General features: G+C 44.2%; 1 protein-coding gene across 5 annotated transcripts in view; it reads left to right on the top strand.

Annotated features, from left to right (window-relative positions):
• slc25a12 (solute carrier family 25 member 12) overlaps nt 1–27,881 on the top strand; it is a 178,686-nt gene that overhangs the window by 147,119 nt on the left and 3,686 nt on the right. For all 5 annotated transcript variants that reach the window (XM_072475934.1, XM_072475935.1, XM_072475936.1 and 2 more), the window contains 3 exons: nt 7,382–7,520; nt 17,084–17,242; nt 17,352–17,442. In XM_072475934.1, the coding sequence (XP_072332035.1) occupies nt 7,382–7,520; nt 17,084–17,242; nt 17,352–17,442 (389 nt within the window). The remainder of the gene's footprint in view (nt 1–7,381; nt 7,521–17,083; nt 17,243–17,351; nt 17,443–27,881) is intronic.

The following is a 27,881-nucleotide window of genomic DNA, read 5'->3' as shown; positions in this document are numbered from 1 at the left end:
GGTGTTAGCAATTCTGGAAAGTGTGAAAATAGATAAGCCCCCTGGGCAGGATGGGATTTATCCTAGGATTCTCTGTGAAGCTATGGAGGAGATTGCTGAGCCTTTGGCTTTGATCTTTAAGTCATCTTTGTCTGCAGGAATAGTGCCAGAAGACTGGAGGATAGCAAATGTTGTCCCCTTGTTCAAGAAGGGAAGTAGAGACAACCCCGGTAACTATAGACCAGTGAGCCTTACGTCCGTTGTGGGCAAAATCTTGGAAAGGTTTATAAGAAATAGGATGTATAATAATCTGGAAAGGAATAATTTGATTAGAGATAGTCAACACGGTTTTGTGAAGGGGAGGTCGTGCCTCACAAACCTTATTGAGTTCTTTGAGAAGGTGACCAAACAGGTGGATGAGGGTAAAGCAGTTGATGTGGTGTATATGGATTTCAGTAAAGCGTTTGATAAGGTTCCCCAATGTAGGCTACTGCAGAAAATACGGAGGCATGGGATTCAGGGTGATTTAGCAGTTTGGATCAGAAATTGGCGAGCTGGAAGAAGACAAAGGATGGTGGTTGATGGGAAATATTCAGACTGGAGTCCAGTTACTAGTGGTGTACCACAAGGATCTGTTTTGGGGCCACTGCTGTTTGTAATTTTTATAAATGACCTGGAGGAGGGCGTAGAAGGATGGGTGAGTAAATTTGCAGATGACACTAAAGTCGGTGGAGTTGTGGACAGTGCGGAAGGATGTTACAAGTTACAGAGGGACATAGATAAGCTGCAGCGCTGGGCTGAGAGGTAGCAAATGGAGTTTAATGCAGAAAAGTGTGAGGTGATTCATTTTGGAAGGAATAACAGGAAGACAGAGTACTGGGCTAATGGTAAGATTCTTGGCAGTGTGGATGAGCAGCGAGATCTTGGTGTCCATGTACATAGATCCCTGAAAGTTGCCACACAGGTTGAGAGGGTTGTTAAGAAGGCGTACGGTGTGTTAACTTTTATTGGTAGAGGGATTGAGTTTCGGAGCCATGAGGTCATGTTGCAGCTGTACAAAACTCTAATGCGGCCGCATTTGGAGTATTGCGTGCAATTCTGGGCGCCGCATTATAGGAAGGATGTGGAAGCATTGGAAAGGGTGCAGAGGAGATTTACCAGAATGTTGCCTGGTATGGAGGGAAGATCTTATGAGGAAAGGCTGAGGGACTTGAGGTTGTTTTCGTTAAGAGGTGACTTAATTGAGGCATGTAAGATGATCAGAGGATTGGATAGGGTGGACAGTGAGAGCCTTTTTCCTCGGATGGTGATGTCTAGCACGAGGGGACATAGCTTTAAATTGAGGGGAGATAGATATAAGACAGATGTCAGAGGTAGGTTCTTTACTCCGAGAGTAGTAAGGGTGTGGAATGCCCTGCCTGCAACAGTAGTGGACTCGCCAACACTAAGGGCATTCAAATGGTCATTGGATAGACATATGGATGGTATGGGAATAGTGTAGATGGGCTTTAGAGTGGTTTCACAGGTCGGTGCAACATCGAGGGCCGAAAGGCCTGTACTGCGCTGTAATGTTCTACATTAACACATTGTAGAAAATGACCGTGGCCTCCTTAAACTTTTTAAAATTCACATTTAAAATGTTATGTCCGTTTATGGCTTTTCTGGAAAAACTGATGCGGAAAAGAGCAATTTTAATGCTTTGAAAGTCAGAGCTTTTGGCTGAGGGGTAAGGCAGAAATAGCAGCATTGAGTCCATAGAATCCCTTCGGTCCAGAAGGAGGCTATTCGGCCCATCGCGTCTGCACCAACCCTCTGAAAGAGCAGTCTACCTCGGCCCATTCCGCCCCATATCCCCGTAACCCCACCCAATCTTGGAATGTAAGCCGCAGTTTAGCATGGCCAATTCACCTAACCTGCACATCTTTGGACTGTGGGTGGAAACCCATGCAGACATGGGGAGAACGTGCAACTCTACACAGTCGCCCAAGGTGGAATTGAACCTGGCTCCCTGGCGCAGTGAGGCAGCAGTGCTAACTGCTGAGCCACCATGCCGCCCTCTTGATCAAGTATTCTATTTGTATCCTGTGTTTAAGCTGGATGTTCAGATCCATCATATTCTGTGAAGTTAATGACTCACTGTCTAAAATTTGATTAAACTACATTAGAACTACTGTCACTTTCAGAATTTAGCCCAGAGTTTGAACAATCTTGACCTTTCTGAATATATTTAGAATTCTTCATTTAGCAGCATGGAAGGAAATTATGAGATTACCATTGGCCACATCCCAATCTGTATCCATGGAAAGGCTGCAGCCCAGAGGAGGCCATTTGACTCGTCGTACCATGACAGCTCTATATAGGAGCTAGTCTCGCTTCCCGTAGCCCTGCAGTTCTTTTCTTGTTCCTATCTCTGCCACAGGCTCCTCGAAAGCATTATAACTACTGCCGAATTGGAGGCAAAAAAATTGATGCAACAACAAACTGAGGAGAAATTGAATTGAAATAAAAGAAAAATTGCAGATAAGAAGAGTAAACTGAAAGGTGAAGATCAAAATGAGTGTTAAATGCATGTGCTGGATTCTGTTTCCAGGGATCTAACTCCTAGACTTATTTTAACAGGGCAATGGTCTCTGGAATAGGAAGTGGTGAAAAAGACAACAATAAACACCTAATTCAGAAGTGAGGGGAAGAAGAGGGACTCAGATCTTCAATGGTAACTTGTTGATGAAAGAGTAGAGAGGAGGCAAAACACTGTTGGAATTGAGGAAAAGTGTCTTTTGAGTCAGGCAAGAAGGGGGAGAGAGAGCACATCTGTCATCCTGAAATTTTATTTTAGAAGGTCATTCAAACCAGTGCTAAACTTTAGCAGCAGCTATTTACTTTAATACCATTTCCCTCCTTTTCGCTCTGTCCTTTTAATATCCATACTTTCCAGATATTTATCTAATTCGTTTTTCAAATGATATTCTACTCTTTGTTTAAATGACCGCTTATGACAAAATATTCTGATCATCATAAGAAGAAATGCTTCAGTTTTTCCTTGCGTCTAATATAGTCCTGCATCTCCTTGTTACTAATTCATCAACTATTGGAAATAATCTTTCATTATGACCTCTCTAATCCTTTCATAATCCCAAATATCTCTTATTATATCTCCTTGTGACTTTCTCTGTTTCAGAAAAAAAATCCCCATTTTTAGACCCATTCATCATAATTGTGAAAGTATTATATCTGTGCCGACTCTTGACTGGAGCAATCCAAAATGAATCACGCTCTAGTCATAGCCTGATTTTAAATATTTATGGGGTTTTCCTTAAAAACGGTAACGGGAGCTCTGCCTCAACCACTCTCTGTGTTAAAGTATTCCATGTTCCAACATCCTACTGTATCAAGAAATTTATTTTGGCCTTTCCTCAGCTCCTTCCAGTGATAAATTTCAATTGATGACCCCATCATTACTGGCTTCTTAACTGGAGGGAATAGTTCTTCCCTATTCATGTTATCGAGAACTTTTATAATATTAAACAGCTCTACTAAATTTCCTCTGAGCCTTCTCTGCTCCAATTTAAATAATCCCAGTCTCTCCTTTTAAATATAGATTCCTACCCCTGCTTCACCATGTGCGTGACCTTGTTGTGGTGGTGAGGCTCCGAGAACCTGGGAACTATACCAGTGGGGTTTAGGCCCCTGGCAGGTTTAATCGTGCCAGGCAGGACTCGGGTGAAGGGCGAAACTAACATAGAAACATAGGAAAAAGGAGCAGAAAGAGGCCCTTCGTCCCTTCATCAAATCATAAGACATAGGAGCAGAATTAGGCCACTCGGCCCATCGAGTCTGCTCCACCATTCAATCATGGCTGATATTTTTCTCATCCCATTCTCTTGCCTTCTCCCTATAACCCCTGTTCCCCTTATTAATCAAGAACCTATCTATCTCTGTCTTAGAAACATTCAGTGATTTGGCCTCCACAGCCTTCTGCGACAAAGAGTTGCAGATTCACCACCCTCTGGCTGAAGAAATTCCTCCTCATCTCTGTTTTAAAGGATCGTCCCTTTAGTCTGAGATGGTGTCCTCTGGTTCTAGTTTTTCCTACAAGTGGAAACATCCTCTCCACGTCCACTCTATCCAGGCCTCGCAGTATCCTGTAAGTTTCAATAGGATTCTCTCTCTCTCTCTCCCCCCCCCCCCCCCCCCCCCCCCCCCCATCCTTCTAAACTCCAATGAGTACAGACCCAGAGTCCTCAACTGTTCCTCGTACGACAAGCTGTTCGTTCCAGGGATCATTCTTGTGAACCTCCTCTGGACCCTTTCCAAGGCCAGCACATCCTTCCTTCGATACGGGGCCCATAACTGTCCACAATACTCCAAATGGGGTCTGACCAGAGCCTTATACAGCCTTAGAAGTACATCCCTGGTCTTGAATATATTCAAGAGGCGGCTGGATATTGCACTTGGGGAGAATGGGATCAAAGGCTATGGAGAGAGAGCAGGATTAGGCTATTGAGTTGGATGATCAGCCATGATCGTGATGAATGGCGGAGCAGGCTCGAAGGGTCAAAAGGCCTCCTCCTGCTCCTATCTTCTATGTATTCTAGCCCTCTCAACATGAATGCTAACATTGCATTTGCCTTCCTAACTGCCGACTGAACCTGCACATTAACCTTAAGAGAATCTTGATCAAGGACTCCCAAGTCCCTTTGTGCTTCTAATTTCCGAAGCTTTTCCCCATTTAGAAAAGATTCCATCTGCTCCATCTTTCATTATGATCATCCAATTCCGTAGCCTGATCCCGCCTTCCCCCCATATCCTTTGATCCTCTTCGCCCCAAATGCTATATCTAACTGCTATTGAAACCATAGTGCCTTGGCTTCAACTGCTTTATTGTGGTAGCAAATTCCCCAGACCAATCACTCTCTGGGTGAAGAAATTTCTCCTCATCTCAGTCCAAAATGGTCTACCATGTATCCTCAGACCATGACCCCCACCATCGGGAATATCCTTCTTGCATCTACCCTGTACAGTCCTGTTAGAATTTTATAGGTTTCTATGAGATCCCCCTCATTCTTCTGCATTCCAACAAATACAATCCTAACCGACTCAATTCTCTCCTCAAACGTCAGTCCTGCCATCATAGGAATCAGTCTGGTAAACCTTCTGTGCACTCCCTCTAGAGCAAGAACATCCTTCCTCAGATAAGAAGACAGAAATTGCACACAATATTCCAGGTGTGGTCTCACCAAGGCTTTGTATAATTGCAACAAGACATTCCTGCTCCTGTACTCTAATCCTCTCGCTATGCAGGCCAACTTACCATTTGCCATCTTTAACAAAGCCTGCTGCACCTGCATGCTTACCTTCAAAGACTGGTGTATGAGGCCACCCAGGTCTCATTGCACATTCCCCTCCTAACTTATGGCCATTCAGATAATAATCTGCTTCCTGTTTTTGCTACCATAGTGGATAACCTCACATTTGTCCAAATTATACTGCATCTGCCATTCATTTGCCCACTCACTCAACTTGTCCAAGTCACGCTGTAGGATCTCAGCACCTTCCTCACAGCTCACCCACCCACCCAGCTTTGTGTTATCTGCAAATTTGGAGATATTACATTTTGCTCCCTCATCTAAATCATTAATATATTTTGTGAATAGCTGGGGTCCTAGCATCAATCCCTAACACAGCACCTGCTCCTCCAGGTTGGGAGTTGGGCATGGGGTCAAGACCTCCATCCCGTAAAACAAAATGGGACAAATTCCACAACAACATCCAGGGGCCCAATCGAAAACTCCAGCCGACACGTGGGCAATATGATAGTTTCAGATGAAAGCACAGCCTAGGAAGTCAGGTGCTTGATGCGTAGTTTTCTGGGGTCAAAACAACTTCTAAAAGGCACCGTTCAGGACGCACGACAACGCAGAATCGCCGGGCAAAATCTGATAACAAAGTTCCGCACGCATGAGTACGGCCTCAACGTCGATCTTGGATTCATACCACACTACATTCATCCCCCACCATCTGGCCTGGGCTTGCAAAATCCTCCCAACTGGCCTGGCTTAGAACAATTCACACCTCTTTAACCTGTGATTATCCCTCTCTCCAGTCGCATCGTCTGGACCTGTAAAGACTTAGTTACCTGCAAAGACTCGCATTCAAAGTATCATCTTGCATCATTGACTTTGTCTATATACGAGTTTGTGGAATCCACCTCTTCACTCACCTGATGAAGGAGCAGCGTGCCGAAAGCTAGCGATTCCAATTCCAGTTTGATTTTAACCTGGTGGTGTAAGACCTCTGACTGTACCCACCCCAGTCTAACGCCGGCATTTCCACATCAAAACAACTTGAGCATAGAACATCTGCACCATGTATGAAACATCAATGACAGCACAAATTGCCAGAGAGTTGCAGAGTTAACCATAAAAGGGGCAAGCCAAAAGCAACATGGTGACTGAACTGGAAGAAGTGGGGTTTATGTGGGGCAAGACACAAGTCACAGCACAGGACAGGGCTTGATGGAGGAACATTGTTGAGGTCTTATGTCCCACTCAGGACAAGGAGGATAACCAACTAATTAGCTTCCTACCTCTGGCATCATTCTGGTGAATCTACATTGTACACGACTCTTCTTTTGAGTGCCTTAAGCAATGTTTTCTGTACATTTATCATTATTTTTTTATTCTTTTACTCTACTATTTATAAAATCTGTATTTCTATTAGACTTTTTAATGAAATGACATGATCTGATTATTATTTGAAGACATGCATGTCTCTGTTTATCTGCATTTTTCAGAGCCTTTCCATTAAGTATATTGTTCCTTGTTTCTTTCCCCCAGAAGTTATTAACCCTCACTTATCCACATTAAATTGCACCTTTTGTATATGCCTCTCAAGTTTGAGCTTAATATTAAGTATTTTATCTTGGGAGCTGTTATTTGTGGTGTTCCCCTTTTGACTTTGGTAGAATATATTTGTTTATTCTGTATCCCCATTTTATATTTGAAGATGTCCCACTGCTGATCACGTGACCGGTTTTCCAACTTTCAGGGCCACTATTTTAGGCCAAATTCTCTCTTATCCAGTGGCTCCTAAAAGTACTTCAAATTTGTTTTGAAAATGCAATTTTATCCTGTATACTGGATATGCAAGATTTAGAATGGAGAAAGTTTGGGAGGTGATAAAACTAATTAGAGAAGTTATTTTTAACTGCACTGGTTTATAATGTTAATCTTTTTACATTGAATGAAATTTAAGGTTTTCACTTGTTTATTTTGGGTCAGCAACATATCTTTTTAAATATGGTTAACTGAATTTACAGGAAGTGTGATGCCTGAAGGAACACACCTTGATCTGTATAATGATGCTGCTTGTGTCTAACATTCTTGTTTTGGTTTTCTTATAGGGTGCAAAAGCTTGTTTTCTCCGTGATATCCCTTTCTCTGCCATTTATTTCCCAGTGTATGCTCATACTAAGCTAGCCTTTACAGATGAGCAGGGTAGGTTGAGTGCTTTGCAGCTTCTTGCAGCTGGTGCTCTTGCAGGTAAGAATAACAGAAGACATGAAGTTAGTAATTAACTTTTGTTATTACTGCAGTGATTTAATTTAATTTGTATCTAGTAAGTTGCAATGTAGTGTTTGGTCGTTTGAGTGTTGGGTATTTAAATATTGCATTGTATAACTTTAATCTTAATACCGTTAGAACATAACACAGGGGTAGGCCATTTGGCCCTTCGAGCCTGCTCCTCCATTCAGTAAGATTAAAGCTGATTTCCTACCTTAATTTCACCTTCCCGTACGATCCTTGTATCCCTCGAGTTCCTTCATATCCAAAAGTCTACTGACCTCTGTCTTGAATAGATTCAGCAGCTGAGCATCCACAATCCTCTCGGGTTGAGAATTTCAAGGATTCACAACCCTTGAATGAGGAAATTTCTCTTCTTAGTCCTAAATGGCTGGCCCCTTATTCTGAAACTGCGATTATTCTGCCCCAGTATCTTGGCTGCCGAGCTGCTTAAGAATTTTTTATGTTTCATTGAGATCACCCCTCATTATTCTTAATGAGGAAATATTGATCTAGTCTACTGTTTTTCTATTAATTCATAGGATGTGGGCATCATCGGCAAAGCAAGTATTTATCCCTCTTGAAAAGGTGATAGAGAGCTGCCTTTTGACATGTGCCTTGGATAGGCTTTGGGCAATCAGGATGCATGTTACTCATCACAGAATGCCCAGCTCCTGCTCTTGTAGCCACAATACTTTTGTGATTGGTCCTTACCGGCCACTTATCAGCCCAAGCCTGGATACTTCCAGGCCTTGCTGCATGTGGGCACAGAGTACTTTAATATCTGAGGAGTTGCGAATGGTACTGAACATGATGCAATCAACAGAAATCATTCGCACTTTTGATCTTATGTTGGAGGAAAGATGACTGATGAAGCAGCTGAAGACAATCAGATCTAGGACACTACCCTGAGGAACCTCTGCAGCGATGTCCTAGGGCCAAGATAATTGGCCTCCAACAATCGCAGCCATCTTTCTTTGTACTATAACTCTAGCTATTGGAGAATTTTCTCCCTGATTCCCATTGACTTCGGCTCCTTGATGCTACACAGTCAAATGCTTGAGTTTTCCATGGGGTGGTAAATGGCCAGATTGGATTTGTTCTTCTTTTTGTGGACAATACACACTTGAACAATTTTCCACATTGTCAGGTAATGTTGTTGCTGTATTGGAACTGCTTGTGAGGGGCACAACTGATTCTGGAGCACAGGTCTTTATTACTATAGTCGGGATATTGTCAACCTTTGCTGTATCCATCACTTTCAGCCGATTCTTAATAATAATCTTTATTAGTGTCACAAGTAGGCTATATCGACGCTGCAATGAGGTTACTATGAAAATCCCCGAGTCGCCACACTACAGCGCCTGTTCGGGTACACCGAGAGAATTCAGAATTTCAAATTTGCCTAATGGCACGTCTTTGTGGGAGGAAACCGGAGCACCCGGAGGAAACCCACGCAGACACGGAGAGAACGTGCAGACTTTGCACAGACCGTGACCAAGCCTGGAATCGAACCACGGTCCCTGGTGTTGTGAAGCAACAGTGCTAATCACAGTGCTACCGTGCCGCCATGGCGTGAATGGATTTGGCTAAACACTGGCACCTGTGATGCTGGGAACCTTGGGAGGAGGCCAAGATGGATCATCCACTCGACACATCTGGTCGAAGGTGTTTGCAATTGCTTCGTCTTTCTATTTTGCTCTGATATGCTGGGCCCTGTTGGCACGCCCGGTTTTATTCTACTATGACTTTTCAGTTGTAGTTTAATACAACTTAATTGCTTTTTCGGCCATTTCTGTTAAAAGTCAAGTCACACTGTCCTGGGTCTGGAGTCACGTATCTTTCCGTGAAGTACATTAGTGAGCATGTGTTTTTCATAAAATCCCTACAGTGCAGTAGGAGACCATTCGGCCTATCGAGTCTGCACCGACCCTCCGAAAGGCCCTACCTAGGCCCATGTCCACACCATATCATCATAACCCCACCTAACCTTTTGGACACGAAGGGGCAATTTAGCATGGCCATTCCACCTACCCTGCACATTTTTGGACCGTGGGAGCAAACCAGAGCAACCCCACGCAGATACGAGGAGAACATGGAAACTCCACACAGTCACCCAAGGCCGTAATTGAACCCGGGTCCCTGGTGTTGTGAGGCAGCAGTGCTAGCCACCGTGCCCTTTTTTGTGACAGCTTTTTATTCCAGATTTTATTACTTAATTGACGTTAAATTTCCCGCTGTGGTGAAATGTGAATTTGTGTATCCAGACCATTAGTCCTGGTCTCTGGATTACTAGTAGAGCATCATTACCATTATGCTACCACTACAGTTCATTATCATCAGGGTGTATTGTGTATTTCAGATTTAGACGGTGTAAAGTTTCTTTAATAACCATTAATAATAATATATTAATAATAATGCCAGCTTAACTGTCACAAAAGTGATTTAATTTATCAAAAGCTCAACATGTGTACTAGGGACTGGTTTAGCACACTGGGTTAAATAGCTGGCTTTGAAAGCAGATCAAGGCAGGCCAGCAGAACGGTTCAATTCCCGTACCAGCCTCCCCGAACAGGCGCTGGAATGTGGCAACTAGGGGCTTTTCACAGTAACTTTATTGAAGCCTACTTGTGACGATAAGCGATTTTAATTTCATTTCATTTTCATTTAATTTCTTAGCACCTAACGTTTTTATGGAATGGCTATACTTACCGAATCATGAAATGATACAGCATAGAAGGAAGCCACTCAACCCATTGTGGTTGTGCCAGATCTTTGCTGGAGATAGCTAATTATTTCCACTCGTAGTTCTTGGCTGTCAATTTCTTTCCCTTCATGCGGTGTTCCTGATACTGACCGATGGGGAACAACCACTATATGCCTTCCTTCAATCAGAACAATAACTATTCACCACTGCTCTGCTTTCTGTCCATTCATTGTGTATCTGCACTGCTACTGTGCCAATCACATGGGCATTAACTTTGATAACAAATCTATCATGTTGCATGCTGATGTTGGACTAACTGGCTAAAATTGCCCCTTTTTTATGAACAGGGATATAATATTTGTAATACTCTTCCCCTGACAATGCTCCCATATCTCAGGAAGATTCGAAGACTGACCAGATTCTCCGCACATTCCATCCTTGTTTCCATCCTTGTTTCCAGAAGGATGCAAATCATCAGGACTGGATCACTTTTCCATTTAGGATGAATGGGAATAAAATGTTAGTTGTTCTCTACATGCTCCATTTACCCCCTTAGTGCTCCAGAGCTAGATTTAGCAGTGCTTCCTCTCTATGGACTGTAAATAGAACAAACAAGAAAAAGGTTTTGTGCACACTTCAGGAATTCTTCCCTTTTTCCTTTTAAACTGTTATAATCTACGTCAATATTGGGATAACTGAATTCCTTCCCCATCCTGTACTGCTCTAGGTTTCTTCCGCCTTTCTATAATTGCTGGAAATGTACTTTGTTATCTCCTTTCAACTATTTACTGATGTACGGTGTTCACCCATCTGAATAATAGCTCTTCTGTTCCTTAATTCTAACCAAATAAATTCTGTCTTTGACTCCTCAGCAACATTATCCCTTTTTTGAGCTATAACACGGAATCATTCTGTTTTCCTACTATCACCAAGGCTGCCTATTTTAGCTTTGTAACATCACCCAACCCACCTCTGCCTCAGTTCATTTCATGCCAAAACCATCATCCATGCCTTTTGTACCTCTAGACTTGACTGTTCCAGTGAGTACCAGGCTGGCCTCCTACATTCTATCCTCTGTAAACTTGAGGTTATCCAAAACTCTGCTGCCAGTGTCTTTACTTGCACCAGGTCTTGTTTTTCCCATCACCCCTGTGCTGGCTGACATGCGTCGGCTATTAGTAAAGCAATACCTTGACTCTAAAAGTCTCATCCTTGTTTTCAAATCCCTCCATGGCCTCGCCCCACACTATCATTGTAATCTCCTCCGGTCCCACAACCCTCAGATATTTACACTCATCTAATTCTAGTCTCTTGACCATCTCCAATTTTAATTGCGCTGTAATTGGTGGTCCTGTCTTCAGCTGCCAGGACCCTAAGCTCCGGAATTCTGTCACTAAACCTTTCCACCTCTTTACCTCGTTCTCATTAAAATCTAACTCTTTGACCAAGCTTTTAGTCATCTGCATAACATTTCCATACGCTGCCCGGTATCAAATTTTACTTTACAATGCTTTTGTGAAGCGCTTCAGGCGTTCTGTTATGGTAAAGGTGTTGTATAAATTAAAGTTCGAGTTGTTTATTTGATCAATGCTGCTATCTCCTCTTCGCTTCACCTTCATTCTCCACCCCGCCCCACCTACCTTTTTCTTTACTTCTACCGTATATCAAGAAATATTACGTCTCTGGTTCTCCCCTTCTTTGAGCCAGGTATCCCTGATTGCCATTATATCATAGTCCCATGTGTCCTCTTCTGCCTACATAGTCCCATGTGTCAATTTCTGTCTAAATACTGCCATGCATTTTCTCACTACAGTCTGGAACAATCCACTTTTTAAAATATGCAATATGTGCACTGAAAGCTTAAAAAATTACATGCTTTGGGTGTAGACTTGGCATGGTTGCCTTGGCAGGACAAGATAACCAACTCCAAGGTCCTGGAAATACACTCACTGCTAAGCCAATGACACCTGCTTTGGTTAGGTCACATTCATCAGACTCACACTCAAGAAGCTTGACAACATCCAGGGCAAAGTCCGTTTGATTGCTCCTCCTTCCACAAACATTCAAACCCTCCACCACCGACGAACAGTGGCAGCCGTGTGTACCATCTACAAGCTGCACTGCAGTAATTCACCAAGGTCCCTGAGACAACACCTTCTAAACACACGACGATTGCCATGTAGAAGGACAAGAGCAGCAGATACCTGGGAACCCCACCACCTGGAGATTCCCCTCCAAGTCACTCACCACCCTGACTTGGAAATATATTGCCGTTCCTTCACTGTCGCTGAGGCAACATCCTGGAACTCCGTCCATAACAGCACAGTGGGTGTACCTACACCTCAAGGACTGCAACGGTTCAAGAAGGCAGCTCACCACCACCTTCTGAAGGGCAACTAGTGATGGGCAATAAATGATGGCCTAACCAGCGATGCCCACATCCCGTAAATGAATTTTTAAAAATGATGAATGCACGTTGAACTGTCCACTAAGTCACAGCCTCATGGGCATCCACAGCTCCACTGCACCTTCTCAGCCTACTGTTTTCCTCTAGAATATTTGACAAAGACTCCCAGGGCCTGATGGAAATCACCCCAGAATACTGAAGGAGGCAGGAGAGGAAATTGCTGAGGCCTTGACAGAAATCTTTGGATCAATTCTGGTCGCCACACTACCAGAAGGATGTGGAGGCTTTAGAGAGGGTGCAGAAGAGATTTACCAGGATGTTGCCTGGTATGGAGGGCATTAGCTACGAGGAGCAGTTGAATAAACTTGGTTTGTTTTCACTGGAACGACGGAGGTTGAGGGGCAACTTGATCATAGACCATAGACCATGCAGTGCAGAAGGAGGCCATTCGGCCCATCGAGTCTGCACCGACCCACATTAAGCCCTCACTTCCACCCTATCCCCGTAACCCAATAACCCCACCTAACCTTATTGGACACTAAGGGCAATTTAGCATGGCCAATCCATCTAACCTGCACGTCTTTGGACTGTGGGAGGAAACCGGAGCACCCGGAGGAAACCCACACAGACACGGGGAGAACATGCAGACTCCGCACAGACAGTGACCCAGCGGGGAATCGAACCTGGGACCCTGGCGCTGTGAAGCCACAGTGCTATCGACTTGTGCTGCCCGTGATAGAGGTCTACAAAATTATGAGGGGCTTAGACAGGGTGGATAGTCAGAGACTTTTTCCCAGGGTAGAGGGGTCAATTACTAGGGGGCATAGATTTAAGGTGCGAGGGGCAAGGTTTAGAGGAGATGTACGAGGCAAGTTTTTTACATCGAGGGTAGTGGGTGCCTGGAACTTGCTGCCGGAGGAGGTGGTGGAAGCAGGGACGATAGTGATGTTTAAGGGGCATCTTGACAAATACATGAATAGGATGGGACTAGAGGGATACGGACCCCAGAAGTGTAGAAGATTTTAGTTTAGACGGGCAGCATGGACGGCGCAGGCTTGGAGGGCTGAATGGCCTGTTCCTGTGCTGTACTTTTCTTTGTTGTTTGTTCTTTGAGAAAGTCTGGAGGGTTTATGGATAGAATGGGGATGGTGGATCCGTGGAGGTTTAGGAACTCACGAAGGAGGGAGTACTCCTTCTCGCACATGTGTAAGGTGTACTATGGAATGTTTTTTTTTTGTGGTGAGTCGGGCAGTGCTGATAGTGGTGGTAGGGGCGAAATATGCAGGACTTGTGATTTTGGACCACACGCCGCAGTGGCTGGGTGTGAGGCATGGTTTGGGGTGGCGGTTGGATTCAGGACTTTTTGTAGACCAGAGGTTTTGTGAGAAACTGAGGGTGGTGATTAGGGATTATGTGGAGCTTAATCAGAATGGAGGGGTGTCTGCAACCATGTTTTGAGAAGCTTTGAAGGCTGAGGTGGGATTATGTTGGTTCAGGCGCATAGGGATAGGAAGAGGAGGGAGGAGCACGGGCGGCTAGACAAAATAGTCGAGGTGGATAGGAGATATTTGGCGGCCCCACAAAGGAGTTGTTGGTGGAGAGGAAGAGGTTGAAGGGGCAGTTTGACAGGTCAACAACAGGAAAGGCGGTGGGGCAGCTGCGGAGGGCGAGGGGGATGCAGTATGAGTATGGAGAGAAACGAGTCATATGTTGGCCCACCAATTGCATTGCCAGGCAGCGTCTAGGGATATTCTGCAGGTAAGGGCGGAGAAGGGGGAGTTGGTGTCGGAGCCGGAAAAGATAAATGAGGTGTTCCGGGGGTACGATGAGAAGTAGGATAAGACTGAGCCAGGGGAGAGGTGAGGGATTTGGGGCTGTTTCTGGAAGGGTTGGAATTCCCAGTGCTGGAGGAGAGGAAGAGGCTCCATTGGGGCTGAGGGAGGTGATGGATAGTATCAGGGGAATGCAGTCGGGGAAGGCCTCGGGGCGGGTGGATTTCCGGCAGAGTTTTATAAACCGTTTGCGACAGATTTGGCCCTCAACTGTTGCTGATGTTTAGTGAGGCGGTGGAGAGGGGCGGGTTGCCAGCAACATTGTCTCAGGCGTCGATTTTGATGATCCTGAAGGAGAGTGTGGCTTCTACAGACCCATCTCTTTGTTGAAAGCGGATGTGAAAGTACTGCCGAAGGTGTTGGCATGTAGAAGGAAGGGGTGTAAGCCAGAGGTAGTCTCCGAGGACCAAAAATGGTTTTGTGAAAGGTAGGCAGCTCTCCAGCAACATTGGGAAGCTGTTGAATGTAGGTATGACTGTGTGTGTCCGTGTGTGTGTGTGCATCTGTGTCTGACCCGCTGGAGGGTATGGCCAGAATAATGGACCTGCTGAAGAGGTTTGGGGCCTTCTCTGGGTACAAGCTGAATGTAGGGAAGAGCAAAGTCTTGCCAGTGAATGCGGTAGGGTGGGGGGGCCAATTTCGGGGTACTACCGTTTAAGGTGGCAAGAGAGTGGTTTAGGTATTTGGGGATTTAGGTAATGCCCGAGTGGGCAGGATGCATAGGTGGAACTTGACAGCGTAAGTGGAAGAGGTTAAGGGGGATGTCAAGAGGTGGGAAGCTTTCACTTAACGTTGGCAGGGAGGGTGCAGGTGGTAAAGATGAATGTGGTGCCAAGGTTCCCACAAGTCTTTCAGACCGTCCTAATCTTTCTCCCTAAGGCTTCCGGAGGGTGGAGGCACTGATTTCATAGTTCATATGGGTGGGGAAGGTACCGAGGGTGAAGAGGGCTCTGCCACAGAAGCAGGGACAGAAAGAGGGGTTGGTGCTCCCAAACATGAGCTCCCAAACATGATACCTGACATATTATTACTGGGCTGCGAATGTGGAGAAGGTGAAGCATCGGGTTTAGTTTGAGGGCCCTGCTAACACCCCCGTTGCCATTGGGGAAATATACGGGCAGTCAGGCGGTGCAGTCGACTATTAGAATATGGAACCAGTTGAGAAGGCTTTTTAAGTTGGATAAAATGCCAGTGCTGACGCCACTGTGTGGGAACCACAGGTTTAAGTTGGGGGGGGGGGGGGGGGGGGCGGTGCTGCGGGATGTATGGGAAGTGGAGGGAGGCGGGGCTGGAGCGGGTTAGGGATATGTTCTCAGAGGGGAGGTTTGCTGGACTGGATGAGCTGTTGGAAAGGTTTGAGCTGCCATGGGGCAGTGAGTTTAGGTATATGCAGGTGCTGGACTGCACGCAAAAGGAGCGCCGGAATTTTCCCCAGTTATCGGAGTACATGTTGGAGCAACTGCTGCTCCCTGATGATTTGGGGGAGGGTAGGAATGGGGACAAATAGGGTGATTGTGGGAGCAGGGCAAGACACTGGTGGTGAGGATAAAATGTAAGTGGGAGGAGTTGGGGAGGGAAACAGGATGTGGGCTCTGTGTGAGGCGATGTAGTGGGTGAACTCCACTTCCTCTTGTGCGAGGATGAGCTTGATTCAGTTCAAGGTGTTGACCAGGGTACACGTGACTCGCCGGTGGGGACTGGCGAATCATGTTCACATGTTTTGGGGTCACAAGAAGCAGGAGAGATTTTGGGAGGTGGTATTTGGGACGTTAACCAGGACAGTGGGGGCTGAGGTCAAGCCGGATCCTGTGGTGGCAATCTTTGAGGTTTCGGAGGAGCTGGGGCTGTGGGAGGGGAAGGGGGCCGATTTTCTGGCCTCTGACTGCCCAGCAAAGGATCCTGTTGAATTAGAGGTCAGATATGCCACCGGGGGTGGCAGCCTGGCTGGGGGACTTGTACGACGATCCCCAGCTGTAGAAGATTAAGTTTGAGGTCAGGGGGGTCAGAAGTGGTGTGGTGCGTTGGAGGCCGTTCATCACGTTATTTGAGAAGCTTCCCTACTAGCGATGTTAGGCGCCCTGTTTTTTCTCCATCTCACCTTTTGAATAGCAGGGTTACATTCGCTACCCTCCAATCTGTGGGAACCATTCCAGAGTCCAAAGAATTTTAGAAAATGACCTCCAATGGATTTACTATTTGTAGGGCCACTTTAAGTCACACACCTGGCATTGCAACAGTATCTGAAGTTCATTTATTTGCTCTTTGGCTTGAAAGATATTGTATAAATGCAAGTTGGGAATTTTTTTAGTAATGCGAAAAGGCCAGCTGAATAGGCCTGTCGCTCTTCATGGACCAACCAACCACCTCCGCATATGAATTCAATGCCTTTTCTCACTTTATCTAAATGTCTTTAAAAATCAGCCGATAAAACATTTCCACGGATTGAGAAACAGGACAAATTAACCCTGAATTTGAGAAGCATTGTCTCCACGTTGCGTGTCTTAACCTCCTTGTGATTTAGGGAGTAGAAGTGAATGAGAAAATATCATTGCAGACTTATTTTGAATAATCATGAAAAATTCAATGTTTTTTTCAGGTATTCCTGCTGCTTCCTTGGTAACTCCTGCAGATGTCATCAAAACAAGACTTCAAGTAGCAGCCCGTGCTGGTCAGACTACTTATAGTGGTGTAATTGACTGTTTTAGGAAGATCTTAAGAGAGGAAGGCCCTAGAGCTTTATGGAAGGGAGCAGGAGGTATGGAGATTCTGAAGCAATAATTGATTTAAGAGTTGAATAGCAAAGGATAATCAATACCGAAAAAAACAGCGAACTATCATGAATAAATTTGTTCTATTTTCCACAGCTCGAGTTTGTCGGTCCTCTCCTCAGTTTGGTGTAACTCTTGTGAGTTATGAACTTTTGCAAAGGTGGCTCAATGTTGACTTTGGGGGAATGTAAGTACACTTTTTAAACCTGTTCACAAATTATTTCTTGCTTATTGTCCAATCTGTCTGCACAAAATTTATTTCCAATACAACGTAGGCAGCCAATAATTTTGATGCATTTTCCTTGCTATTTAACGATAGATGGAATGAGTAATAGCAAATGACCGAATGTGTGGGGAGTTAAGATTATGGTTATTCAGTCCAGTGTTTCAGTACAGTATTGCCAAAGTCCATTACTGCAGTTTGAACAAGTTGATGCAAACGTGGAAAAAAGGAGCAGAAAAGATGAGTTTCACCAAGTCAGTCATGTCCCATTCTAACATGGCACAGCATACAACACTGCATTATATCCATGGAATACAAGGCTAGGTGATGGATCTCTGTGTCTATTCAGAACCCTGGATATCTGTCATCCCTTCTCAGTTCCCAAATAACAGAGGTCAAGTCTGTGCTTTTTGGCAAAGTCCACTTGTACTTTATTTGTCAGCTGTGTCACTGGTAAGTTTGTTTTCAATATAACATTTAGAAAGTTAATTCTAGCCCTGCAGCCAGCTAGTCAGATTGATTGTCTTTCGCGAATACAGTAGTTGAGTTTTCATTCAATTACAGATCGTGGTAATTCTTCAAATCTTAATACACAGGATAACATAACTAAGTGATTTAAACAAAAGAAAGATAGCGATTAGCTAAGCAAGCAGCAAAGAAATAGGTTTCAGAAATTTACCATTCCATTGCTTGCCAATTTAATTAGAAAAACACAGTTTTTGTTCAGAAATTATCAGCCCTAGAATCATAGAATCATAGAAGTTTACAGCATGGAAACAGGCCCTTCGGCCCAACCAGTCCATGCCACCCAGTTTTTACCATTAAGCTAGTCCCAGTTGCCCGCACTTGGCCCATAACCCTCTATACCCATCTTACCCATGTAACTATCTAAATGCTTTTTAAAAGACACAATTGTACCCGCCTCTACTACTACCTCTGGCAGCCCATTCCAGACACTCACTACCCTCTGAGTGAAGAAATTGCCCCTCTGGGCCCTTCTGAATCTCTCCCCTCTCACCTTAAACCTATGCCCTCTAGTTTTAGACTCCCCTACCTTTGGGAAAAGATGTTGACTATCTACCTTATCTATGCCCCTCATTATTTTATAGACCTCTATAAGATCACCCCTAAGCCTCCTACACTCCAGGGAAAAAAGTCCCAGTCTATCCAGCCTCTCCTTATAACTCAAACCATCAAGTCCCGGCAACATCCTAGTAAATCTTTTCTGCACTCTTTCTAGTTTAATAATATCCTTTCTATAATAGGGTGACCAGAACTGCACACAGTATTCCAAGTGTGGCCGTACCAATGTCTTGTACAACTTCAACAAGACGTCCCAACTCCTGTATTCAATGTTCTGACCAATGAAACCAAGCATGCCCTAGACTGGCTGTTACTGCAGAAATGGGACTACTCGTACTGGACAGCCGCCTAGTTTTAACCATACAATGGGGCCTTTTAGCTAGTTGACGTCACTGATCTTGTAGTCTCAAGCAACTTGCTAATGTGAAACCTAAGAAATTACAGAGTATTATCTGGATTAACCCTTAGTGGATTCCCAGCTATTGTTGCACTGAAGTAATGCTCAATATGATTATAGTTAATTATTCTTAATGAGTTCTCAATTAAACCTCTATCATCTTCCCTTACTCTCATGGTTATAGCTGACTAGAAAAGTCAATTTCAATCAGTTCCCCCCTTTTGATTCTTCTAAAGATTAATATGATGAATCAAAATAACAAAAATACACAGGATTAGGAAGTAAGGAAGAAACGTGACAGGATAGAAGTAAGCGCAGAAGCATTCTGGGAGTATTTTATTCAAAAAAGTAATCATATAGTACAATAACAATTCCGTAATAATGGAAGTTGATTATATGATTCTGTAATAATTGGGTAATAATGCAATAATAACAGTTCAATAGTATGAGCCTTGTTCAATGTCATGGGTTGGTGGTGCAGTTGGACCACTATGAACCACTTTGATTGGGGGTATTATGGGTAGCCACACATTGGCCAATGCATCTGATCAGCAAGACCGCGACGTAAAAGACAAGCCCAAATATGAAAAATAAGAGAAGTCCCTGAATGATGGAAATTCCTGTGCCGCCCACCCATTCAGAGAGCCATCCCCAGAGTGGTAAAGTTTCCTAACTTCTTCTTGAATATGCGCTGACAAGCTTTTGATTTCTTCTGAATTATCTGTGATGTAAGTGCAACACTCTGCACCAATCAGGGCACAGGTGCCACCTTTTTCAGCTAGCAAATAGTCGAGTGCCATCCGATTCTGTAAAGCCACAGTTCGAATGGCTAGCATCTCGGCTAAAATGCTACTGAGGGTTCGGGCAGTGTCATGGCTATTTTCTCTACGGCTGTGGCCAATTTAATGTATTCTCTGGTCAATACGGTGACGCCATAGGCAGGAATGAGAACAGAAAAGAATTTCTCAGCCCCTGTGATCTCACGTTTAGACATTTTGATGATCGTGGTAGATTGATATCTCTCAAACTGTGGGGTGAGATGTCCATGTTTTGAGTCTTGTGTTTATAGCATCGGTTAGGGAAAGGAAAAAGAAATGGCGGATGAAGGGGTCAATGAATCCTAAATAGCACGCTCCTCTCCAACTCCTTGGGAGCCATAGGTATGCAGTATTACCGCAGATGTAATAGGTGCCGTTATAGGTAGAATATTGGGCAATCACTTGTGGGTACCAACGTTCTGTAAAAGTTGTCCCATCGGTGTAATTAGGTAGCCCTTTAAAGTCGATGGGATTCCCTTCATGTCCGTAGACCACTACCTTTCTTGTGTCATGAATGCACATTTTACTGTTACTCACATCCAAATAATATTTACATTTACTGTATCCCGCATTCCATGCTCAATAACTATAGTTGATTAAACATATGGTCCCAGTATGATTATGACCAGTTGGGAGGGTTACTTGTGGTGGTTCCTGTCTCCGATCATAGATATGTTGGTACCATCCCTTGAAAGTGTTTAATGGGTGGCCTGCTGATCGCCATCTCTTAACCTCATCGTTTATCATTTTTTTGGTTCTGGTGACTCCACATTGGGGAAGGGTATAATCGTGATGTTCGAAAATGTACCATTCTGCCATTTGGGAAAAAGCAAAAGGAACAGGCTATAGTGGGATGCCTACTTGGGAATTGGTAGAGATAGAAGAACACACCCAGCACTTGGAGACGTTAAAGTCTCTGGCATAGGCATAGGACATGTAAAGGAAAGTGTTAACATTGAACTCTTGGGGGTAAGGCCTGCTAGGCCAAACATGTAACTGAAAATCAATATTATGACAAACATTTTTACAGATTCTGATTTTTGGTACGCGTGCTTCACGTGACGCGTGAATCCAGGATTTCTTTCCTTGGAGTTTCACGGCTGACTGGGTTGTGAGTAACATTTGATAGGGGCTCCTAACACTTGGCTCCTAACGGTTTGCACTGGATTTTCTTGATGTAGACCGATTCGCCGGGCACCAATTGTGGCCCCCCTCAGGAGGATCGCCCCAGGCCGCCGACACCTGTTGGGAAGCAAAACTGACAGCATTTGTTAAGTTTTGACAATAACTGAGTAAAGCATCACTCATCAGATGACAGTCTGCCTTTCTTAAGTCAATAGTTCCTGGCAGGGACATGGGTCTGCCAGTGATGACTACAAATGGGCTTAGGCTGTGGTTCTGTTTGGGGTTGCTCTGATACTGCAGAAAACTAGTGACAAGGCTTGAATCCAATTCATGTCTTCTTGGTTGTATTTGGACAATCGTTCTTTTAAAGAATGGTGGAGCAGGCGCGAGGAGCCCAATGGCCTGTTCTCCTCCTATTTCATATGTACCTCCCTAATGCAAGTACGCAGGTCAGGAAAGGCAGCAAGCAAATAGATACGGCCATAAAAGGGCAAACTAGATCTTTGTACAAAGATGAAATGCTGGTACAGGATAGGAATCTGTTGTGTATGGGTAACCCTTACAGGAAGTATATTAAAATAACACCAAAGATGCAATATAAATCCACTAGTTTATTGCAAAGTACTAGTTATGAAGAGAAGTCTAAGTGCTTTACCATGAGCTGAGAATGTTAAGGGGTCTTCAAGATTATGAAGGGAAAGTAGTGAAAAGATCACTTTTTTGAGAGATGGTAACAAGAGAACATACATCTAAGATGATGATAAAAATAATTAAAGGGAAGTTTAAAACAGGTGGTTGGAATGTGGAATTCTCTGCCACAAACCATTATTGAAGCAGTCCATAAAGAAGCAATGTTAAAGGCTTTGGATTATGAGCTGTTTAAACTAGGTAACTCTTTTGGGAGGGGGAGAGTGTATGGGACGATTTCTTGGCTTGGTGCCAGATGTTTGGAATGAATGTTGGTAAACCGCTTTGCCAGCTACTTCCTTCCCTGTGTTCTAATGTCCTTCAGGAATTCTGGGTATATCCCAACTTCTTGTGCTTTACCTGACTTGGTTGCCATCAGGACGCTGTCCACTTTGTCATATGAGAGTACCTTTAAGAAATGGGTGTTTATCAGTGATGTCAAGAGTGTGGGTGGAGCTGGGCTGTCGGAGTGCTTTTTACTTTCGTTTTAGGCCGTTTTCTGCAGGGTGTGTTGTAGTTTCGTTTTCGGTGTTGGAGCTGAAGCCAGACCAAGCAGGTGTACTGCTGTTCTCTCTGCCATCAAAAGACTATCTCTTGATCATTTGGTGAATTCAGAATTATAAATGTTTTCAGAAGTGACTTTAACCTGATGTGCTTCTGGTAAAAGGTGTTTTAAATCGTATGGATGTTAAAAAGGAAAGCTTACCGATTTACTTAGTGTTGTAGTCTTTGGGGGTTGTATTTGAATTAATGGTTGCTAAGATGTTCATTATGTTTTAAAAGGGTTAACTTGAGTTCATAGAATAAACATTGTTTTGCTTTAAAAAATACTTTTCCATTTCTGCTGTACCACACCTATAGAGTGGGCCATGTGCTCCCCATACCACAATCTATTAAAAGTTGTGGGTCAGGTGAACTCCATGATACACTTTGGGGTTCTCTAAACCCTGGCCCATAACAAATTGGGGGCTCGAGGGGGATAAAAGTCTATCTATTGGATTGGCTTAGTGAACTTAAAGTCAGTGAGGGGTGAGCATATTGTGGTTGCTTTTCAGGTGTGGTATTCTAGTTTAAGTGGGGAGTGTGTTGTGGACAATGGCTCTTTCAGAGGCTCTGAGGTTTTTGGGGGTGGAGACGCCCACACGCAGTACCTTACGGGCAGAGACTAAAAGCAGACTGTTAGATTTGGCAAACACATTGCAGTTAACATTACCTGACAAAATGCAAAATGATGAGGTAATTATGGCAGTGGCTAAGCATTTAAAGTTGCCTGAGATACAGTTTGACTCATTGGAAATGGCAAAAATTCAGTTGCAAATTAAACAAATGGAACATGAGAAAGAATTAAAGCAGCTTGAATACGAAAGAGATAGAGAGGAAAAAGAAAGAGAAAGGGAGATACAGATCAGGGAAAAAGATAAAGAGAGAGAGTTTGACTTCAGAAAATGGCCATGAAACATGACAGTCAGTTAAAATTGGCAGGCATAAAGGGAAACGTACAGTTGGATGATAGTGATGAGGATAGTGAGAAAGAGCGTCAAAGTTGAAGGCTTGGTGGGAATCTATTTAAATATGTCCAAGCATTGCCAAGGTTTGACAAGAAGGAAGTGGAAGCCTTTTTCATTTCATTTGAGAAGGGAGCTAAACAAATGAAATGGCCAGAGGACATGTGGGTATTACTGTTCAAACAGCGCTGGTAGGTAGCGCTAGCGAAGTGTTTGCATCACTACCGGAGGAGGTATCTGGGACGCATGAGGAGGTGAACAAATCCATCTTGGGTGCATATGAACTAGCGCCTGAAGCCTACAGACAAAGGTTTCGAAATTTAAGGAAAGAATTTGGTCAAACATACATGGAGTTTGAAAGGATCAAACAGAGTAATTTTGATAGGTGGATAAGGGCTTTGAAAATAGACCAAAAGTATGAAGCTCTCAGAGAAATTATACTTTTGGAGGAGTTAAAAAATTCAATTCCTGATGTATTGAGAACTCATGTGGAAGAGCAGAGGGTTAAAACTGCAAGATTGGCAGCAGAAATGGCAGATAATTATGAATTAGTTCATAAACCAAAGCTTGGTTTCTGACACAGTTTCAGCCTGTGAGGGATAGAAACTGGGGACATGAGAAATACTTAAGTGGTAAAGGTAAAGGTGATCTGATGGGAAATAATAAGGAGAGTGTACCTCAGATTAAAAAAGAAATCCAGGAGGGTGGAAAAGAAATGAAAAGTTTCAAATGTTTTCACTGTAATAAACTAGGCCGTGTAAAGTCACACTATTGGTGATTGAAGAAAAGCACTGGGAAGGCTGATGTGGTAAAACAGGATAAGACAGTAGGGTTTGTTAAAGTGGTAAAGGAAAGCCCAAGTGAAGCGAAGGAGGTGCAAAAGATTGTACAGCCTGATAAAGAGGTGATTGATAAGAAGGTGCCAGATCTCTTTAAAGAATTTACTTGTGTGGGTAAAGTTTACTCATGTGTATCAGGAGGAGCAGGTAAAAGAAGTTACAATTTTAATAGATACGGGAGCTAGTCAATCTTTAATGGTAAGAGATGAGGAGTTATGTAGTTTGGGAAGAATGTTGCCAGAAAAGGTGGTAATATGTGGAATTCCAGGTGAGAGGAGTAGTGTTTAATTATATAAGGTAAGGTTGGAAAGTCCAGTGAAGAGTGGTGAAGTGGTCGTAGGAGTAATAGAGAAACGATCTTGTCCAGGAATACAGTTTATTTTGGGTAATGATATAGCTGGATCGCAGGTGGGAGTGATGCCTACTGTGGTTGATAAGCCAGTGAAAATCAGACGGAATCAGACGACTGAAGTGTTGAAGGACAAATATCCTGGGATTTTTCCGGATTGTATAGTAACAAAGTCTCAAAGCCACAGGTTAAGACAAGAGGAGAAATCAAAGAGGGAAGATGACGTTGAAGTGCAATTATCAGAAACGATTTTTGATCAGATGGTTGAAAAAGAACAAGAACAGGTGGAGGATGAGGCGGATATTTTTAGTTCAGGAAAATTGGCGGAGTTCCAACAGAAAGATTTGGAAATAAAACGGATGTATCAGAAAGCATAAACGGAAGAGGAATCTGTGTGTTATTACCGTAAAAGTAATGTCTTGATGAGAAAATGGAGACCTTTACATATGCAGGCGGATGAACGGTGGGCAGAAGTTCATCAAGTAGTATTGCCGGTAGGGTATAGAAAGGAGGTGTTGCGAGTTGCACATGAGGTACCAGTGGGAGGTCATTTGGGAATAAGGAAAACTCGAGCTAAAATCCAGAAACATTTTTATTGGCCTGGACTACATAAAGATGTAGTTAAATTTTGTCAATCATGTCACACATGTGAAGTGATAGGGAAACCTCAAGCAGTGATAAAACCAGCGCCAGTAATACTGTTGCTCTCTTTGGTGTTGTCTCTTAATTTGGCTCTGTTTAATTACGTTTGCTCAAGAGTTGCCAGGTATCTTTCGACACCGCCATAAGGTTCAGAACCACATACTGATCAAAGACTCGATACACCAGTTAGTAAGTTCAAAAGCAATGCTCATTTATTTACACACAGTCAAATCTACTCATGCATAAACTCTACAAACTAAACTATCACTATTACGAAAGCCTATACTTAGCTTCGGGTGCCCACTCAGTCAGAGGAACAATGGCCGTTGCTCAGTTCTGAGGCTGCTGGGTTGCGCTGTTTACAGGATAGCAACTAGGAGCGTCTATCTCGTAGTGTGCGTTGACTTGTAACTTACTTGGTCTGGCGTAGCTGCTCGGCTGGTCTCTCTCCGCTGAGAGCCAAGGCCAAAGAAGAAAGATTCTCTCTTGGGGAATACCTTTTATACCTGAAAGGGCTTTGCGTGCTTTTGGGCGGGCCTTGAACTTGGCCTCAATTAATTGGGCCTTTCCCAATCATTCTCATCGATCTTCCTCCAATAGAGGGGTGGGTTCCCTGGTTGCTGGGCGTGTCCTAGGTGGCCCTTGGTTTGCTTTGTTTGAGTCTCCTCTGGCGCCGGGATGTCTGCCTTAACATTGTTTATCTAAATGTTTCCCTTTTGTCCCTGGAGATGGCTGATTAGTATGTAGATGGCTCAGCAGTGTCTGTCCTGTCTGAGAGCCAAGGCTCTAATCAACAGACAGATCTTGCACCTGCTTGTTTCTCAGTATTGTCCAATTTTCCCTGCATTCTTTGCAAGTGTCCATTTTGTAATCGGGACGTGGCCATCCCAGATGGCTACACAACCTCCTTGTGATCCTCAACGCGAAGCGTGAAGGATCACATTACTGCGTCGTCTTCATCCTCTGACCAAATGGGGCACCCATACTTAGGCTCTACACTGTCCTATCCTATGCAACACAATTTTACCTAAACCATTTAAAATGCATTCATTATCATAAAACTCTACGGGGCGCTATGACATTAATACATGCATTGCAGAAAAATAAAAAAACTGGAACCTCTAACTATTCTCAATAAACTATCCTCATTCAAACAATTCAAAAATAATCTCTACATCTTAACCTGTACAAAATAGCAGCACACAAATTTCTCTGGCCTGGCAGTCAGACATAGAGGTTTACATCTCTTTATTCCCCAGAATACATAAAGAAAAATGGATGTACTTTAATCCGTCCCAATGGGTTCGGGGGTCTGGTGAAATCCGAAAATGGGGACCTAAACCTATATACCGGGGTGCGAGAACGATATGCTCTCTTTCGCCATTTCCTAACTAAACGTTTGCACGACACTGCAAAGTATCGCCAGCACGAAGAGTGCTCCGACTACATATGAGAGTGAGTACCAGGTGATAAACTTATCGCACCAGGTCGGGGTATTGCTAGCTTTCGCGGGGCTAGTTATCTCGGGGTTCCGTGTATTGCAGGGGTGAGAATCACTTACGGTTTGTGTGGCAGGGGTCAGGGGGGTAGCGTCCGCGCGCAACTGAAGCGATCCCGCTAAGATCCAGGTGAACACGAAGGCTGTCTTCATCTTTGTCGGTCTTCTTCTTTGTCTTCCTCTGGGGTTCCTGAGGTTCCGGAGTTCTGTGAACACAAGCATAATTTCTGTTATTATCTTGCTTAAGATCTCGTATGCCTGTCTGTCTGTCCTTTATTGCCAATTTCCCTTTATAATTGGTCACCATCTGTGACTCCCTCATTTTCTTTTTTTAAACCGAATGTTGGGACGACATCTAAGAAAAATACTGCCATACTGCGAGCAGTCTCGCAGCCTGTGTGATTTACCATCCCAGTGTTTGAGGATGTAAATAGCATCCGGAAGCAACCTAAGGGTTGCAAAAACCAAACAAAAGAATTTTGAACGTAACGAGCCAAAATGGGGTGCGTATGGGCTGTGGCGGGTAAGAAATGGGTGGAATCCCCGGGTAGGACGGTGATCAATGCCGTATGTGCTCTACACGAGCGTAGCTGACCAGAGGGGGGTCCTCAGCATGGCGGGGACCAATGCCGTTTCTCCACTGCCTGAGCAACCGGCAAGAACAGGTAAGAATGGAGTCGTCGTGGGGGCTTCCTCTCGAATTAGGAGAGTAGCTATGAGTCGTGTTCTGTTGACAAACTAGTTCCTCTGAACTGTTGTCTGGGGACAAACTTGTTCCATTAACAGCCAGGGGGCGTTAAAGGAGTGGTGACGTGGGGCCGTGAAAACTTTCGAGTTTACGAACAACACTTAACATTAGCATTAACGAACAAACATACAACAGACATGGTGCAGGTTCCATCAGAAAGGACATCGTAAATCACATTTGGACTGGGGTGTAACTAGCATATGGAGGCAGTGTAGTGTGACCGAAGAAGAGAGGAAGGAGGAGCGAAACAAAAATGAAGAGGCGTTGCTGAGGTGTCGCTGCCATGAGAAGTGGTGGGTAAGCGCTCACAGTTTGCATGGGACAGCTGGGACCTTGCAGCTGCTGTGGGTGGTGTTCTCTTTCATATCAGGGGGCTAGTCTAGCTGGTGGTGGGCATCTCCTGCAATCTCGGGCAAAGTGTCCTGACTGCCCACAGTTGTAACATGGCCCCTGGGGCACGTAAGGTGGAGCAGGCTCTCTGGGATATTGCTCCCTTGGGTATGGTTCCCTGGGTGGGGGCTATTGGTGCCGTCGCTGGTTCGGGGGACATTTGTGGGCTGATTCCGTTGCTGTTTCAGGGGGGCTTGACATTCTCATGCGTAATGTTCTAATTGGCCACAATTGTAGCATTCCTGGGGTTTGGGCTGTGGTGGGCTGTTCCTGCCCTCATTTACCCATGCGGGGTTCTGGTGCGCTTTAACTGGATTCATGT

This window comes from Scyliorhinus torazame, chromosome 2 (genome assembly GCF_047496885.1).
Source record: "Scyliorhinus torazame isolate Kashiwa2021f chromosome 2, sScyTor2.1, whole genome shotgun sequence".
NCBI classification, from domain to species: domain Eukaryota; kingdom Metazoa; phylum Chordata; class Chondrichthyes; order Carcharhiniformes; family Scyliorhinidae; genus Scyliorhinus; species Scyliorhinus torazame.
The sequence above is the reverse complement of the archived record's forward strand: the minus strand, read 5'-3'. Positions and strand labels throughout refer to the sequence as shown.